At 43.8% G+C, this 15,912-nt stretch overlaps 1 protein-coding gene across 2 annotated transcripts in view; it reads left to right on the top strand.

The window, feature by feature from the left end:
• DTWD2 (DTW motif tRNA-uridine aminocarboxypropyltransferase 2) overlaps positions 1–3,674 on the top strand; it is a 92,370-nt gene extending 88,696 nt beyond the window's left edge. Inside the window, exon 6 of one of the 2 annotated variants that reach the window (XM_028748594.2) lies at positions 938–3,674. In XM_028748594.2, coding sequence (XP_028604427.2) covers positions 938–1,048 — 111 coding nt within the window. In that variant the 3' untranslated portion in view covers positions 1,049–3,674. The remainder of the gene's footprint in view (positions 1–937) is intronic. The other variant, XM_028748593.2, reaches the window with a different exon arrangement.
• Positions 3,675–15,912: the final 12,238 nt, after the last annotated feature.

Genomic DNA, 15,912 nt, shown 5'->3' on the forward strand with positions numbered 1-15,912 from the left:
GTGTGTATTTGGAATATGAAGGTGTACTAAATACTAGCACACTGTTTAACAGCCCTTTGCACATTCAGAGTAAGGGAGTGGGTGGCGCAGTGGTCTAAACCACTGATCCTCTTGGGCTTGCTGATCAGAAGATCTATGGTTTGAATCTGCGCAACAGGGTGAGTGCCTGTTGCTCTGTCCCAGCTTCTGCTAACCTAGCAGTTCAAAGCACACCAGTGTAAGTAGATAAATAGGTACTGCTGCGGCGGGAAGGTAAATGGCGTTTCCGTGTGCTTTGACACTTGTCACAGTGTCCTGTTGCACCAGAAGCAGTTTAGTCATGCTGGCCACATGACCCAGAAAGCTGTCTGTGAATTAATGCCGATTCTCTCGCCCTGAAAGAGAGATTAACACTGCACTCCATAGTTGCCTTTGATTGGACTTAGCCGCCGAGGGGCCCTTTACCTTTACATGACTAAACTGCATGCAGTTCAGAACTCTGCCTACCCTTCTTGTATTTTAGCCTTTGCAAGAAAAAATTTAGTTTTCTGTTGTGTTCCCCCCGCCTCCACCTTCCCACTTTTACCTAGCACCAACACAGTAGAGCCAAAATTAGGAACACAAAGAAATATGTCCAGGAAGCTTAGAGCACGACAACAACAAAAAGCATTGTATTAAGATCTGCAACTACTTTAAACAATGTGCTTGCAATTCTTCTGATCATTTTTATATCAAGCACACATTTCAGTATATTAAATATTTCATCTCAACATGTGATGAAATCCAGCCTGCAAGCTTGAGCATAATTCAGTGGAAGCTCCCTTTGAAATCAGTGTGAGTTCCAGTGTGCTCAGGAGTGGGATATCAGTCATTTACTTGGTGCAGTGACAAGCCTGTGTTAACTCAAGATGAAATAATATCTGAAACCTATGTAATAAAAGCTTTTTTTCTCTCTCAGTCTCCATCTGTCTCCTTTTTTCCAGACTGTCCTCCGTCCTCTTCAAGCCCTCTGCTCTTTCCAGCTTCAACACGGCGCCCAAGTTCATCACAGCAAGGAGCACCTTCTTAAGAATGGTTTATACGACAAGCCCATGCCAAAAAACAAGCGCAAGCTCAGAAGAATGGAGCTCTTAGTGAATAATGTTAAAATTTAGCAATGTCATGTAGAATTAGGTTTATTTATTTTTTTAAAGAAAGAATCCTTTAAAATGATGAAGTGGAGTTTGATATGGATTTAATCCAGACAGTCATCTCTTTTGATAATGGACAAAGTTCAGGTGGCAACTTGCCAAGGAGTTCAAACATTATAATAATAATAATGAAAAGCAGAATGCCTGGACCATCAGGGAATAAACAAGAGATATCCATCCCCCATACTCTCACCCCTGTTTATCAGTCTGTGATCTTTAGTAGGGCTTCTTTAATTTTTTTTATGGGAGGCTTTTGGCATTACTGCACAAGGAACATAACTTTTTTACAAGACAGCGGTTAGAAGAGAAAATTCCAGTATGGGGATTTTGATTTGCAACAACAGTGGGAATGAAATAATAATTTTAACATTTCCCCCCGTTTAATTTCTTGTTCTGATTAAACAATATGTCATATAAACCTTCATGTCCAGTTCACATTGCGGGATGCCGGTAAGAACAGACTAGTAAATGTGATCATCGGAGAACAAGGTATTTTGTCCTGTCACTCAGGAGAGCAATTACACACTGCAATACACTTGTATGTGATTAGCATGTATATTGTCAGGGGAGAAGGCATCTCCAAAACATGCAATGGATGTGAGCTAGAAAGCTGCAGCCAACCATAGATGATGATTAGGAGCTTAACCATGATCAGGCAACACACTAAGCCAAATCTTGGTTTAGCTGCTGCACGGAGCTAGAAGGGAACAGAGAGCAGCAAAGCGGGTGCAAATCTCACTCCAGGAGCCTGCATGCTTCTGCAGTCCTGATCAGCAATAGTTTGGCTTCCTGTGAGTTGCAACCTGTGTTTCCTACAGCCTGGCCACAGTAATCCATGCTTGAAGAACCTCACAATGGGATTGCTACAGTGCACTTTACATGAGCTACCATGAAGACAATCTGATAGCCTCACCTCATGCAAAATACAGCTAATGCAAAACAGCCTAGCTGTTGAGCAAGTCAGCTAGATGGGACCAGGAGGCACTGATCCTTAAAGCTCTTCACTGCCCACCTTTGACCTACCAGGACAAATTTAGGACATAGGTACTGATACATAAAAAAGCATCTCCCCAATATCTGCTAGCCTGCGTTCTTAGCTTGGCAGATAAGGCCCTCTTCATGATCCCACTGGTTGATATGGCCTGTGGGGCCGTTGTCTGAGACAGGGACTTCACAGTGGTGGCTCCCTGACTGTGGAATTCCTCCCCAGGGAAGTGCAGTTGCGCCTCACAATGTTAATATTCAGATGTCAATTAAAAACCAATTCATCCGTGCATTTGGGCAACAAACTCTGTGGGATTCATCAGTTTTGTCATTAATACCGATTTTTTTTTTTTAAAGGATTGTAATTTTTAGTTATTAATTATTGGCTGTGTTTTTTACGTTGTGCACTGCCCCAAGCTCCTTTAGAAAAAAAGGTGGTATATAAGTGTAAATAAATAATAATAATGGGTGGTATCTGACAAAGTAGTTCCATTAATGCAAGGACTTTGGGCTCCACAAAGGAACTGTGCCTCACGTCTTTCTTGCACCCCACATGCGCCACCTAGATGCGTTCTGGGGGTTCCCTCAACCCTCCAGAGCACATTTGGGGAGGGTATGCAGAGAGAGAAAGAGGAAGTTCAGTTGCACAAACGTAAATCCTTGCGCTGACGAACAGGGCCGTCTTACCCATAGGCGCTAGGGGTGCGGGGCACCCAGGTGCCGGGCTCTCAGGGGCGCCAGGCCGAGAGTCCAGGGCCCGAGAGTTGAGTCTGGGGAAGAGCCCGTCCATCAGTTGGAGCTGTTCTGCTGCGGGCGGCTCTGCGCAGTGAGTTCGGGGGAGACCAAGCCACCCAGAAGCTGAGGCGGCTGGCCAGTTCTGCCCTCCTGTGCGCCTGGGACTGGGCAACCAGGGTGTGTGTGTGTGCCAGGTGGATCATTGCACCCCGGCACCACATATGCTTAAGACAGCCCTGCTGATGGAACTGCTTGGTTGGAAACCACCCAATACTTTTTAGTCATGTGTCAGGGATTGACATTTTATAGCAATGTTACTATTGTAACACAAAATGAATATGTGGTAGAAGCTGAAGAAGAATGTCCTGAATCAATAATGTATGGTTATTTTGTCTAGATGAAAGAAATTAAATCAATATTACTGAAAATATGGGTTGCAAAGAAACACTGTTAATGCTGACATAGAACATTCTTAACTGTAGATGTATCCTGGCTGCAGCAGTTGTTCCTGTGAAAGCAGCAGCAATTAAGCTTTGTAGCCAACATATTCCTCTTAATGGAGGATGCACTCGCTTCCTTTGATTAATTTTCCCTTGCTTCAGAATCATTAACGTAGTAGTATTTTCTTCTGTACCAAAAATATTTTTCCCGTTCAAGTTCTAAAGAAGAGAGGAAAATCTAATACCCCAGATTCACAGTTTAAAATGTCTTGGTATTATTAGTCAAATAAACCCCTGCATTTATAATACCACAGTGTGAATTTTTATTAAATGTGGATTAATGTTTCATGTATATGAAAGAGGTCTGTTTTGGCACCCTTTGCAAGTCTTCTTAATACATTAGTATGTTTTTACTCCTTTGGAACTACTCAAAAGAATGCTTTGTATAATGGGATCTTTTGGAATCTCAATCTTTTAATTTTCTTGAGGTTTTTGTACATTTAGAAGTGGTGCTGTTCCTGTTTGCCACATAGAATATAGCTGGATCAGCTTTCTTCATTGTTTCTCCTCTAATAATTAGTTCTGTTAACTCCGTCTTATATCCATGTTTATTAGAAGTATAGCACACTGGTTGCTACTGTTTTCAGGAAATGTTGAACTGTTTTTCAGTTTATAAGTTACTAGCAGCCTTATACACAGCATTGTTGGGAAATTATAAGAAACAAAAAATGAAAAAATGAGTGCAGTTGTGAAATAAGTGGTCAAAATCAGTGCACTTTTCAAAGGTTCCATCCGCCATCTTGATTCAAAATGGCATCCAGTTGTAGCCAAATATAGACAGAATTACTGCTCAGTGCACAAAAGGCTCCTTCCATTCACTGATGGGACTCTGATCCAGTAGAGAATCCTGCTAGAGAAGGGATAAGGAGCCTGATTCAAATTAGGTGCTTGCTGTAGCACTCTGGGGGGACTCTTAAAATGACTGAACACACGCCAAAATGGCCAAAATGGCCAGAAGAATCCGAAATCAGGAAGTCAAAAATTTTAATACAGAATGAGGAAAATTTATAACTTATCTTAAAGACCATTGTAAACAGTTAAAATCATCAGTAGGGTTGGAATATCACTTGTAGTTTAAGGGTGAATTCTGGACACAGTGGAGATGTACCGTATTTTTCGCCCTATAGGACACACCGTCCCATAAGGCGCACCTAGTTTTTTGGGGGGGAAATAAAGGGGAAAAAATTATTTCACCCCCAGGCGCGGGGCTGGGGCGGGGGAGGCCCGAGCTTCCCCCGACCCCAGCCCCCAAACAGGCAGCTCTCTGCAAGCCGTGGGAGCCCAGCGCTGGCTCCCGTTGCTTGCGGAGAGGCCCGCGAAGCCTGGAGAGCGAGAGGGGTCGGTGCGCACCGACCCCTCTCGCTCTCCAGGCTTCAGCGAAAGCTTGCATTCGCCCCATAGGACGCACCCAGATTTCCCCTTCATTTTTTGAGGGGAAAAAGTGCGTCCTATAGGGCGAAAAATACGGTAAAAGATTTGGATCATCATAAAAGATGCAGGAAGAAATGATTAATAATAAGAGCCACAAAGGGGAGGATGGAAGTGCAGGAGGTTCCTAGGAATCCTGTTTTTATTATCTATGTTTGATATATGACTGTAAAATTTTGATCTGAAAAACCAAATAAATTTAAATAAAATAAAATAATTGAACGCACATAACACCCAGCTTAAACACATATAGGTCTATCAAGATTAGTGATGCAGTGTGTTTTACGGTTGATTGCATTGTCTTCATTATTTACAGAAGAGCTTGTGTTCCTTTAGGAATCAGGCTAAATGGACATCTGGGAGACCTGTATAAGCCTTCCACTTCCTTTAACAGCCTTCCTGGGCATAAATGGGAAGGGAGAAGAAATCCAGGCTCTTGTTTCATGTATAGCAAGGATCATGTCCATTAACTCTGCAAATGTATTAAGCAATTTATTTTTCATACAAGTTGGTCTTCAGTTTCGCAGTATCTTCTTTTAGTATTTTGGTTTCTTTCTATTCAATTTGTTGATTACTCTTCCCCATTTGTTAAGAGAAAAACACTTCAATTTGGCACTTGTCTTATTTTAGTTTATCTCTTTAGTATTTTTTATTCAAAATGGTATTGAAAGAAAGCATCATGAAAGTCTGGACTTTTTACGGATGGAACAGTTTTAGGGTTTGTGGTATAAGTTTTCTGAGCAAGAATTGAGCTCTAACTTCACTTTCCCCTCTATTCCTCATTACTGTTAATTATCCAAATGAGAGAACTTACAATGAATTAATGTTGCATTTGAATACTTGAGTAATTTCCTCATGTTTCTTTTCTGTATTACATAGATGAGTTTTGTTATTGCGAGTACAAATTACATGCACTTTTTGTCAAATGTGAAGGCTCAGTGTGTTTCCTTAAAATGCTCAGAAGTTGCAATCAGAGAACTGCCTACTTGCAAGTTATTTTAAGGAGACAAACTTTTTTTAAAAAAAATGCATTGATAGAAAACAAAGTAAAATTGACCTTGAAGCAAGTCTCATTGAATTTTGCGGGACTGCTAAGTGGACATCCATACAGTTGCACTAGCATGAATGTGATTTGTGATTATGCCTACTCCAGAACAACAGTGTGGCTTTGTCGTTCACCACTCTGGGGAAGCTGTGTGGATTTGTTGCCTCTGTACTGGCAACAAGTGAACTCAGTTGTTCCTCTCTCTACCTCCTAGACTAGTTTTGAAGATAGAACAGATTACAGTCATACCTTGGAAATCGAACGGAATCCATTCCGGAAGTCCGTTCGACTTCCAAAACGTATGGAAACCAAAGCGCGGCTTCTGATTGGCTGCAGAAAGCTCCTGCAGCCAATTGGAAGCCACGGAAGCCCCGTCTAACGTTCAGCTTCCAAAAATAGTTCGCAGACCGGAAGACTCACTTCTGGGTTTGCGGCGTTCGGGAGCCAAAACGTTCAAGTACTAAGCTGTTCAGAAACCAAGGTACAACTATATTACCAGCTATACCACCTGGACATCCTTAGCAGAAAGACTGGTGTGTGTGTGTGTTTTAAGCAACATAACAATTTTTTGTTGTTATTATTCATTTTATACCCTGTGGAATCCATTGGAGAATCTTTAGCAGCAGTTAACAAGAAGTGATTATCTGTCATTGAATAATCTGCACCTATCCTGTGGCAAGTTACTCTTGGATACGAATGTGGTCTGATCAAAATCTCCATGTGCTCAAGTCCAAATCCTGCTATATGTACCTATATAGTCATTGTCTTGCCATTTAAATCAGATGTGGTAAAACTTCACTGAACTACAACTCCCATCAGCCCCTGCAAGCATGGGAATTATAGTTCAGCAACTACTGGAAGGCCAAAGGCCTGATTTAAATATTCAACTCCGTATTTGCTTCAAAGCACATTCTGTTAAGGACGTAACTGAAATCAACGTGCCTTTTAGCAGAGCAATTGGGTCACCAGCATTTTAGAAGGAAAAAATATTATTTTTTCTTTCATTCAAACTGCCGCTTCGGATATGTGCAGGTTTTAGACATGCATAAATACCTCATCCATGGTGTGTGTTGGTGGTGGTGTGGTTTAATTGGAAGAAAATAAATGTTCATTTCTTGACTCTGTGCTCAGTTCAGGAGACAAAAGAAAATATGTTGACAGAGTATAACGGCAGAGCGGTTCCCGTTACGTTGGTGATTTCTACATGAAAATACCTAATACATAATTTAGAGAAGGCAGAAGCAAGTGCCTGGGTGGCCAATGACTCCAATGAGAAAATCATGTTGGAACCAAAACATGCTATGTAAAATGCATGATAAGACTTAGTGCTCAATTTTAAATTTTAATTGACTTTGGTCGCATGAGGCAGGCCGATGTACAGTTAAGGTGAATTCCCAAACAGCTTTTTGACATGCCAGCTATTAGAAGTGTTGTAAGTGGTTTGTGGTAATAAAGAAAAAAAGGGGTAGGTAGGGGAAAATCCAAGAAAGATGCATTAGTTAACCTGAAGTGATACCAAGTGGTCGCTTGACATGAATAACAAGCCTTCATTTATAACATTAAGGCTATAGTGTGCAAATTTGGAGTCAGTGCTATTGAAACAAGTTTTAAAAATCTCCTTTTCAAGTAGAGATATTAAGAATTTAATGCCGCATGCATTTTTCTGAAGCCCTGGAATTGATGGCACTGCCGTCAGTATTGTGGGTAGAAGGCTGTGGCTTTCAAACTTTCTGCTTTCAAAGAACCCTTTCCACATTGGCCGGTCTGCCAAGGAACCTTTACACATCTGCCAACAAACTCATGTATTGCAAAGAATTTTAAAGTATGTTCCAGTTCACACAAGACAATGCCAAGTAACATCACCCTGCAAAAAATTGATGCATGGAGCATAAGGAAATGGTAGAATGCTGAGGGAAAATAGAAAAACGTGTTAAGCCAGTCCAAAATGGCGTGTCTCACAAATTGCCTGAATTTGGACAGTACTTGCAACTCATCTCCAGCTCATACTACAGGTGATTTACATGTTACAGGGATAGCTCCGTTGTTCAAAGAACTGTGTCTGCTGTTATTGATCTCAGAAGAACCTCAAAGAAGCTTCTGAATGACTCAAAGAGTTGGCTGCTATGCTGCTTGCAAACAGGCATTTGAGATTGAACTGAAACATCAGACTGGCTTCATGGTTACAAGGAACTGTGCCAAAGAAACCTTAGCCCAGTTTTAAAATTTACAGCAGAATCTTTGCGTCTTTGGCATAAAGAATATGAATAACATAGTATGTACTGCTTGTCTTAAATGCTTGTGGTGCTTCCCATACCTTATCTCAAAAATCCTTCGAACAACTTGGCAACTACTTCAAGATTAAAACTTAAAGATATTGGTTTGTCTGATCCAATGAATTTATGATGGAGTTGAAATACAAAATATACTCGCTTCGTGCTCTTTAGCACGACATCAGACCAGCTATCAAACTGCTTAAAATATTGTTTCTACTTCCAAAGTCCAGAGGTGAACGTGGATATATACTGCATGCAAGGGGAGGTATCAGCAGCCTGAGGGAAAGGGAAAAGAATGGAGTATTCTGGAAGAGGGGAAGTGACTGACTGGAACACTGAACGGGAACACTTTACATCACAACCTTCCGTTGCAGGTCCTACTTTTTCAAATACAAATGTATATGTGTCAAGAGAATTCTCAGCATGAATATATTGGATGAACAAATAGATTGATCACTTGTAGTGTGTGCACCCCCCCCCCCCAGTTGTGGCATTACGACATCTTTTACTCCTGATTCAGTGGTACCTCTGGTTATGAAATTAATTCGTTCCAGAGGTCCATTCTTAACCTGAAACTGTTCTTAACCTGAGGTACCACTTTAGCTAATGGGGCCTCCCGCTGCCGCCACACGATTTCTGTTCTCATCCTGAAGCAAAGTTCTTAACCCGAGGTACTATTTCTGGGTTAGCGGAGTCTGTAACCTGAAGCGTCTGTAACCCGAGGTACCACTGTAATTGTTTCGCCCACAGGTTATAGAGGCAAAATTAGTAGTTACCAGATTCCTTCAAGATGAGGAGGTTTCCTGGTTTTCCAGCCCTGTCTTGCCAGGATCCATCGTGTTGGTCAGTGAGCAATACTGAAAGCTGCCACAAGCCAGGCTTTATCATAAACATAAGGGAAGCTTGATAATGAAGCATAGAGTTGGAAGGGACCCTGAGGGTCATCTAGTCCAGCCCCCTGCAATGCAGGAATCTTTTGTCCAGTGTGGGTTTCGAACCTATGGCCCTGAGATTCAGAGACCAACCGAGCTAGGTCCTAGCTCTGAAAGTGTTCTGAAATTTTATTTTACTCACCAAAGCAAGTGTGGTAGTTCCTAACTCAAGAAAGAGAATACATTAATTCTTGCACCGCAATAACATCTAGCACACTCTCACCACTGTCCTGCTGCAAATATCATTATGAAGGTTGCTGTGCTTAGCAACTCTGTAGCTCGAGGATTTGGGCTTCTGATATCTGCTGCCTCTTTTTTCATTAGTTATTTTAGCCACAGCTTACAGCTGTGGGTTAGGCCTGGGAGTCTTTAAGCAGAAGCACTGTCCATGTAGCGTTGACATGAAAGTGCTGCAATAGCAGGGCCTGTCAGAAACCGGCATTAAAGAAATATATGGGAGTTCAACTTGGAGAAACTTCTCTCCCTCTCTTTTTAAAAGTTCATTAAAGCATCTTAAGAAGTGTCAGCACAAAGCAGCAAGTTTAATGGGGCCATACAAAGCCCCTGCAATGCTCAACACAAGATTTAGAGGCAGCTCATCTCCCATTGTTCCTTACCTGCCAGTAAAATGTTTATAACTGTGCCAATTTATGAATGTATCAGCATCTTGCCAGAAACTAAATGTAAGGTGCTCAAGTCTCTCCTGCAACTGTTATTATACTCTGAGATAATTTTACACGATAATGATTCCACGTGGCCCCAACGCATCACATTTCAGTACAGATCGGCTGTCAGATATACAGTGGCACCTCGGGTTAAGAACTTAATTCGTTCCGGAGGTCCGTTCTTAACCTGAAACTGTTCTTAACCTGAGGTACCAATTTAGCTAATGGGGCCTCCCGCTGCTGCCGCTGCACCACCACCACTCAATTTCTGTTCTCATCCTGAAGCAAAGTTCTTAACCCTAGGTACAGTGGTACCTCGGGTTACATACACTTCAGGTTACATACGCTTCAGGTTACAGACTCCGCTAACCCAGAAATTGTACCTCGGGGTAAGAACTTTGCTTCAGGATGAGAACAGAAATCGTGCTCCGGCGGCGCAGCAGCAGCAGGAGGCCCCATTAGCTAAAGTGGTGCTTCAGGTTAAGAACAGTTTCAGGTTAAGAACGGACCTCTGGAACGAATTGAGTACATAACCAGAGGTACCACTGTACTATTTCTGGGTTAGCGGAGTCTGTAACCTGAAGCGGCTGTAACCCGAGGTACCACTGCACTCGGAAATGTCAAGTGATTTTGACCAGCAACAACAAAACCACATCTGGCAGGAGAACAAGAGAAGCAGAAGAGAAGCAAATTTGTTCCATTGGTTGCAATCTTGAGCAAGTTATGTTCAAGTTTCATTAAAGATAGAAATACTTCCGCACTAGACTCGTACTTGAGGGGCTGGGACCGAAAGAGACATAGCTGCTGTGTCCTCACTCCGCCCTCCCTGAGCCGCATTGCGAGGCTGGGATCTGATCAGATCCCCAGCCTTGCAAAGCAGCGCAGGGCTGGCTCAGGGAGGGCGGCATGACCATTGCACACATGCGCACGCACACACATACTCCAAGGTGAAAAATGCGCCTGGGGTGATTGCCCCAGCACACTCACACACCCATGATATGCCCCTTATGGGTGTTGTTGCCAGGTTGCTGAAGGCTGCAGCACAGCATCAGAAGAAGATGGCTTTATAGAGCTGGTAGGCATTCTCTCTTTTTGCTGTGCCCTGCAGATTGTGCCAGGAGTGGTTAGTGCAGCAGGTCAGTTGCCTGCTCTCGCTCCCCCTCTAAGCCGTTTGGTAGCATCCTGACACATTAATGCAGGCGTCAGCAAACTTTTTCAGTCCACTGTCCCTCAGACCTTGTGGGGGGCCAGACTATATTTTTTTTGGGGGGGGGAATGAACAAATTCCTGTGCCCCACAAATAACCCAGAGATGCATTTTAAATAAAAGCACACGTTCTACTCACGTAAAAACACCAGGCAGCCCCCACCAATAACCCAGATGCATTTTAAATAAAAGGACACATTCTACTCATGTAAAAACACGCTGATTCCCGGACCGTCCAGGGGCCGGATTGAGAAGGCAATTGGGCCAGATCCAGCCCCCGGGCCTTAGTTTGCCTACCCATGATGTAATGCATCATACTTTTCCAGACACAGAAATAAGTGACAGGGAATAAAGTTGCTAAATTTCTCTGTGTTAGGCTGCCATTAATGACACATGAGCAGGTGCAGTTTTTAAAAAGATATATATATATAGCACCAGGGATAATGTAATGGAATTGGTGGTGACAACTTGCTTTGGCCATCGCTCACCTCCTGGAAGAGCCCTTTGAATCATCCATGTGGCCACAGTCTGAGTCTGTTGTAGAATAAGGGATAGGTGAAATATAGAGTGAATTAACTATTGAAATTGCAGATAGATTAACTCTAATCTTTAGCACCCTTCAAAGGTTTGCCTCCACACTTAGGGTTAACATCTGGCGTGTCATGGGCCAGGAGTCAGCTTCACCTGCTGAACTGCAGCCTGAAGGGGGAGTGACTCCACCTGCAGCTGATCAGCCTTCAAGGACTCAGAGGAGAAGGTGCTGATGAGAACCAGCTGGCTTCAGCCTTCTTAAGCAGAGCTTCCAACAGCAGGCAGATGTTGGAAACAATGTTTGTAGACCTACCTTGCTGCTTCCTGTTTGTCTTGACCCCAGATTTCCTGACCTCTGGATCATGTGACCACACGGATTGCTGTTCACTTGACCCTAGGACTGAACCTGACTTTGGGTGCTGAATCTGCCTGCAGGTGAGTACAACTCAGAGACGCTTCTAGTTGGCTGGCCCCCACTGAGCTCTGCATGTTGTTGCTCAGCAATGTGACTATGACACGGAGGAGGGGTGAGGTCATGGCTCCAGCCCTGTTCCCAACCTAGAATGTCCAGCTCCCACCATCCCCATGGTGATATCTAAACAGAAGGCTACTGGAGCATGTTGGGTCCATAACGCTGGAGAAGTAGAATCATAAGGCATGTCCTGTATGTATTGGACCAGGGGTCAGCAATTTTTTTTAGCCATGGGCCGGTCCACTGTCCTTCAGACCTTGTGGCGGGCTGGAGAAGCAGCACGGGGGGGGGGGGGCTGGAAGAAGAGGCGAGGGGGGCAAGTAGTCCTCCTCCCCAGCCCCAACCGCTGCACTTACTTTCCCAGACCGGTGATCTGAGCACTCCTGGCCCCTTCCCCGTCTCCCCAGAAGGGGAAGCGGGAGCCCTTCCCTGGCGCTTCAGCCTTGAGGACTTTCGCCGGACGCATCCTTTGGTGGTGGGCTGTGCTTGGGTCTGCTGGGAGCTGGCCCGCCAGGCCGGGACTTATTGCAGCGGCTCTCTGGTTTCACTCCTTTGCTCTGTACCCGGCTCCTCCTGCGGGGCTGGAACTCGCCTGGGCTTGCCGGGTGGCACGCTTACAGTGCACAGTGCTTCTGCAGTGGTGGCGGCAACGGCCGCGGTGGCAGCTCCTCCTCACGCTCTTTCCCCGAAGCTCCCGCAGGCAGGATGGTGGCTGTAGACCGGCAGCCCTCGGCAGGCCACAGGAGGGGTCAGTAACTGGTACGTGAGAGGTAGGGGAGGGAAGTGGTGCAAAAAAAATATGGTGGTGCAAAAAAAATGGCAGTGCAAAAACAGAATCCCCACAGCCCATGCTAATCCATGGACCGTCTGTGGGCCGGATCCTGAAGGCAATGGGCCGGATCTGTCCTGCAGCCCTTAGTTTGCTGACCCCTGTATTAGACTAGCAGTGGGAACCTTTTCAGCCCATTGGGCCAGATCCTTAGCTCCCCCTCCTCAGGGGTCACTTTTCCCACCTGTCAACCATCTGTCATAACCCTGACATCGGATGTGCCATCTTTCAAGCTGCACTGCAAAGGAAGATTCCAAAGGCTTAGATTAGCTGGACTCTGGAATTCCCAATCAGAAACTCTGTTGTGTAGCCAATACTGCGGGAGCTGAAGTCACTGCCAATCAGCTCACAGGAGCTGTCTTTAAGCACTGCTTTTAGCAGGGATTGGCTACACTCGTTTGTCGCTGGACCTAGGTGGGCTTGAAGTCACTCTCACCTTTAGGTGCCAGGCAAAAGTGTTCCTCTTTAACCAGACTTTGGGCTGATTGACACCCAATGCGCTTTAAAAATGTGTTGGGGGTTTTATTGAGTGGTTTTTGTTTTTATTTTGTGATTTTATCTTGTGAGATGCCCTAAGACCTGAGGGCATAGGGTAGTATACAAATTTAATAAATAGAAATAATCTAAACCCTCTATGTTTCACTGTTGTTTCTTCAGTGTGGCTGAAAACTCTTTATAATTTAAATCTGAATTTAGTAGTGGTCCATTTTATACCTGTGCACAGCATAGCCTTGCCCACAAATCTGGAAAGCACTTCCTGAGTTCCTGACTTGAGACGAGTCAAATGAGTTATCTTTGATGGGAGTTTGAGAGAGAATGGCGAGGGGAGGTTTGTCATAACTTTGGAAAAGCCAAAGAGAAGACTACAAGAACTAGGAAGGTGAGCTTGTCATGCCACATTCCGGATGGCTAGAAAAACATCTTTGTACAATATCAGCTTTGTCAGTAGTGTTACTGTCCCTTCTGAATTTCCATCTGTTCATGCTTTGTGGCATGTGGTTGTCAGGAGAGCCTTGTCTGCTAGAGAGGGCTAGAGCAGAGGCTCTAACCCAGGTTAGGAACATCCTTGGTAGACATATGGCAGGTTATGTTGCCTCTCTAGGAAGAAGCTAGCTGACTTTCAAGAGAAGTGTGGCCTGTGGCTTTCCAGACATTGTTGGTCTAAACTTCCATCTATTGATTTTTTTATCACGCTGGTTAGGGATGATGGGAATTTCCAGCATCATCTAGACCAGGGGTCAGCAACCTTTTTCAGCTGTGGGCCAGTCCACTGTCCCTCAGACCTTGTGGGGGGCCAGACTATATTTGGGGGGGGGGGAATGAACAAATTCCTATGCCCCACAAATATCCCAGAGATGCATTTTAAAGAAAAGCACATCTGCAGGCCAGATTGAGAAGGCGATTGGGCCGCATCCAGCCCATGGAACTTAGGTTTCCTACCCCTGATCTAGACAACTGCAGCTTCTCTATTCCTGTTCAAGAGATTAGTTAGAATGGATAGCTGTCTGATCATATTGATACCCTGTTTTAAATAGTTTGATCTTCTGTTTGTTTCTTCTGGGTCTGAGAGCAGCTACGTTTTACAAGCTCTCCTGTACACCAAAAAATATATGTAAATGTAAATGTAAATGTGTAATTCTTTGTATTAGTCAGTTCCTGGGTATAGTGCATGATTTGTGATATGATCACAGTCATGCTATTTCTCCGTTCCTCTGCTTCTATTATTATGCATTGCGCAGCACACTTCCAACAGGACTATAAATTAGGACAGTAATTCCATCTGGGTTTCTGGTGACAAAAATAGAGATTTTAAGCTGTTTCTGAAAGTTCCTGATGATGCTGAGACCCCTCAAGTGATATTAGCAGTCTCCTGGTGTGTGGCTGAGGCAAGTTTATTAATTCCCTTCCCTTCCAAGAAGATGTAATTAGTAATTAACCACAATTGCCTTGTCCAGAGGAAAAGTTACATGATGTAATTAAGATGAATGCATGTGGTATTACCAGGTGTTCAGATGGGTAAAAATGAATTAATAAACAAAGGAGCAAATCCATTGTGAAACTCAACTGCAAATGAATCATTGGTTCACTTCATAGGATATCTGTCCAAGGTCGTCACATTAGGAATCACTATGGCTATCACCTGGGCTAAAGGGGAATTAATTTACATCTGAGGTATGCTGATCAGTGTTCTCCATGTGGTACAAGAGTCTACTTTGAAGTCGGGCAGCTCTTTGAATGTCCATAATAGTTGTGTTTACTGTATGGCTACTGACACATGGTACAAAACAGTGCCATTGATCACAAGGGCTGATATAGATAAGCAACAGAAAATTATTCACAGAACGGTTAAAGAAGTTCTGAAAGTATTCCTAACAAATAAATTAGGCAGTCGCAATACTGAGAGAATGTTGACTGAGACAAATGCCACTGCACTTTGACCCAAGTTGAAGGGTCAAGTTTTAGTCTTTTTAATTTTTATTATTCATTAAATTTGTACAGTGGTACCTCTGGTTACGGACGCTTCTGGTTAAGCACGCTTCATGTTATGAGCTCCGCTGACCTGGAAGTAGGTGCTCCTGGTTACAAACTTCGCCCCAGGATGTGGGTGAAAATCGCATGCCCGGGGCACTCGCAGAGCTGGAAGCACCATTAGCGAAAGCGTACCTCAGGGTGAGAATGATTTCTGATTATGAACCTCCGGAAAGGATTCAGTTCGTAACCAGAGGTACCACTGTACTCCCTTCATCTGAACATCTCAGGGTGGTTCACAGCGTAAATAGTCTTACCACTATAGACAAGTATTTTTTTCTAGCATCCTAGCTAGGGCCCCATCTTCTGTATAACTAAGATGAAGCAGAGCCAAGATCAAACACAGATATTCTAGAACCAGGAAACTTGCCTGTATGATAAATTGGCTGTTCTTAGTTTAATTGTCTGCTGCATTGCCTTTAAGGGCCCCCAATTAATATGTGGTTCCTTGTTACAATTCCTGTTCATTTGTGCCATTGATCCATATCTCTTGTACAGTCAAGTCTTCTATAGGTGATGCGCTGCATGCAATGAACACTCAATGTGCCTTACTTTCCTTCTCCAACTTTAGAACATAAGAAGAGTCTTCCTGGATGGGACTCCAGAATTCTGTT

The sequence above is a fragment of the Podarcis muralis genome, chromosome 11 (assembly GCF_964188315.1).
Source record: "Podarcis muralis chromosome 11, rPodMur119.hap1.1, whole genome shotgun sequence".
In the NCBI taxonomy this organism is placed as follows: domain Eukaryota; kingdom Metazoa; phylum Chordata; class Lepidosauria; order Squamata; family Lacertidae; genus Podarcis; species Podarcis muralis.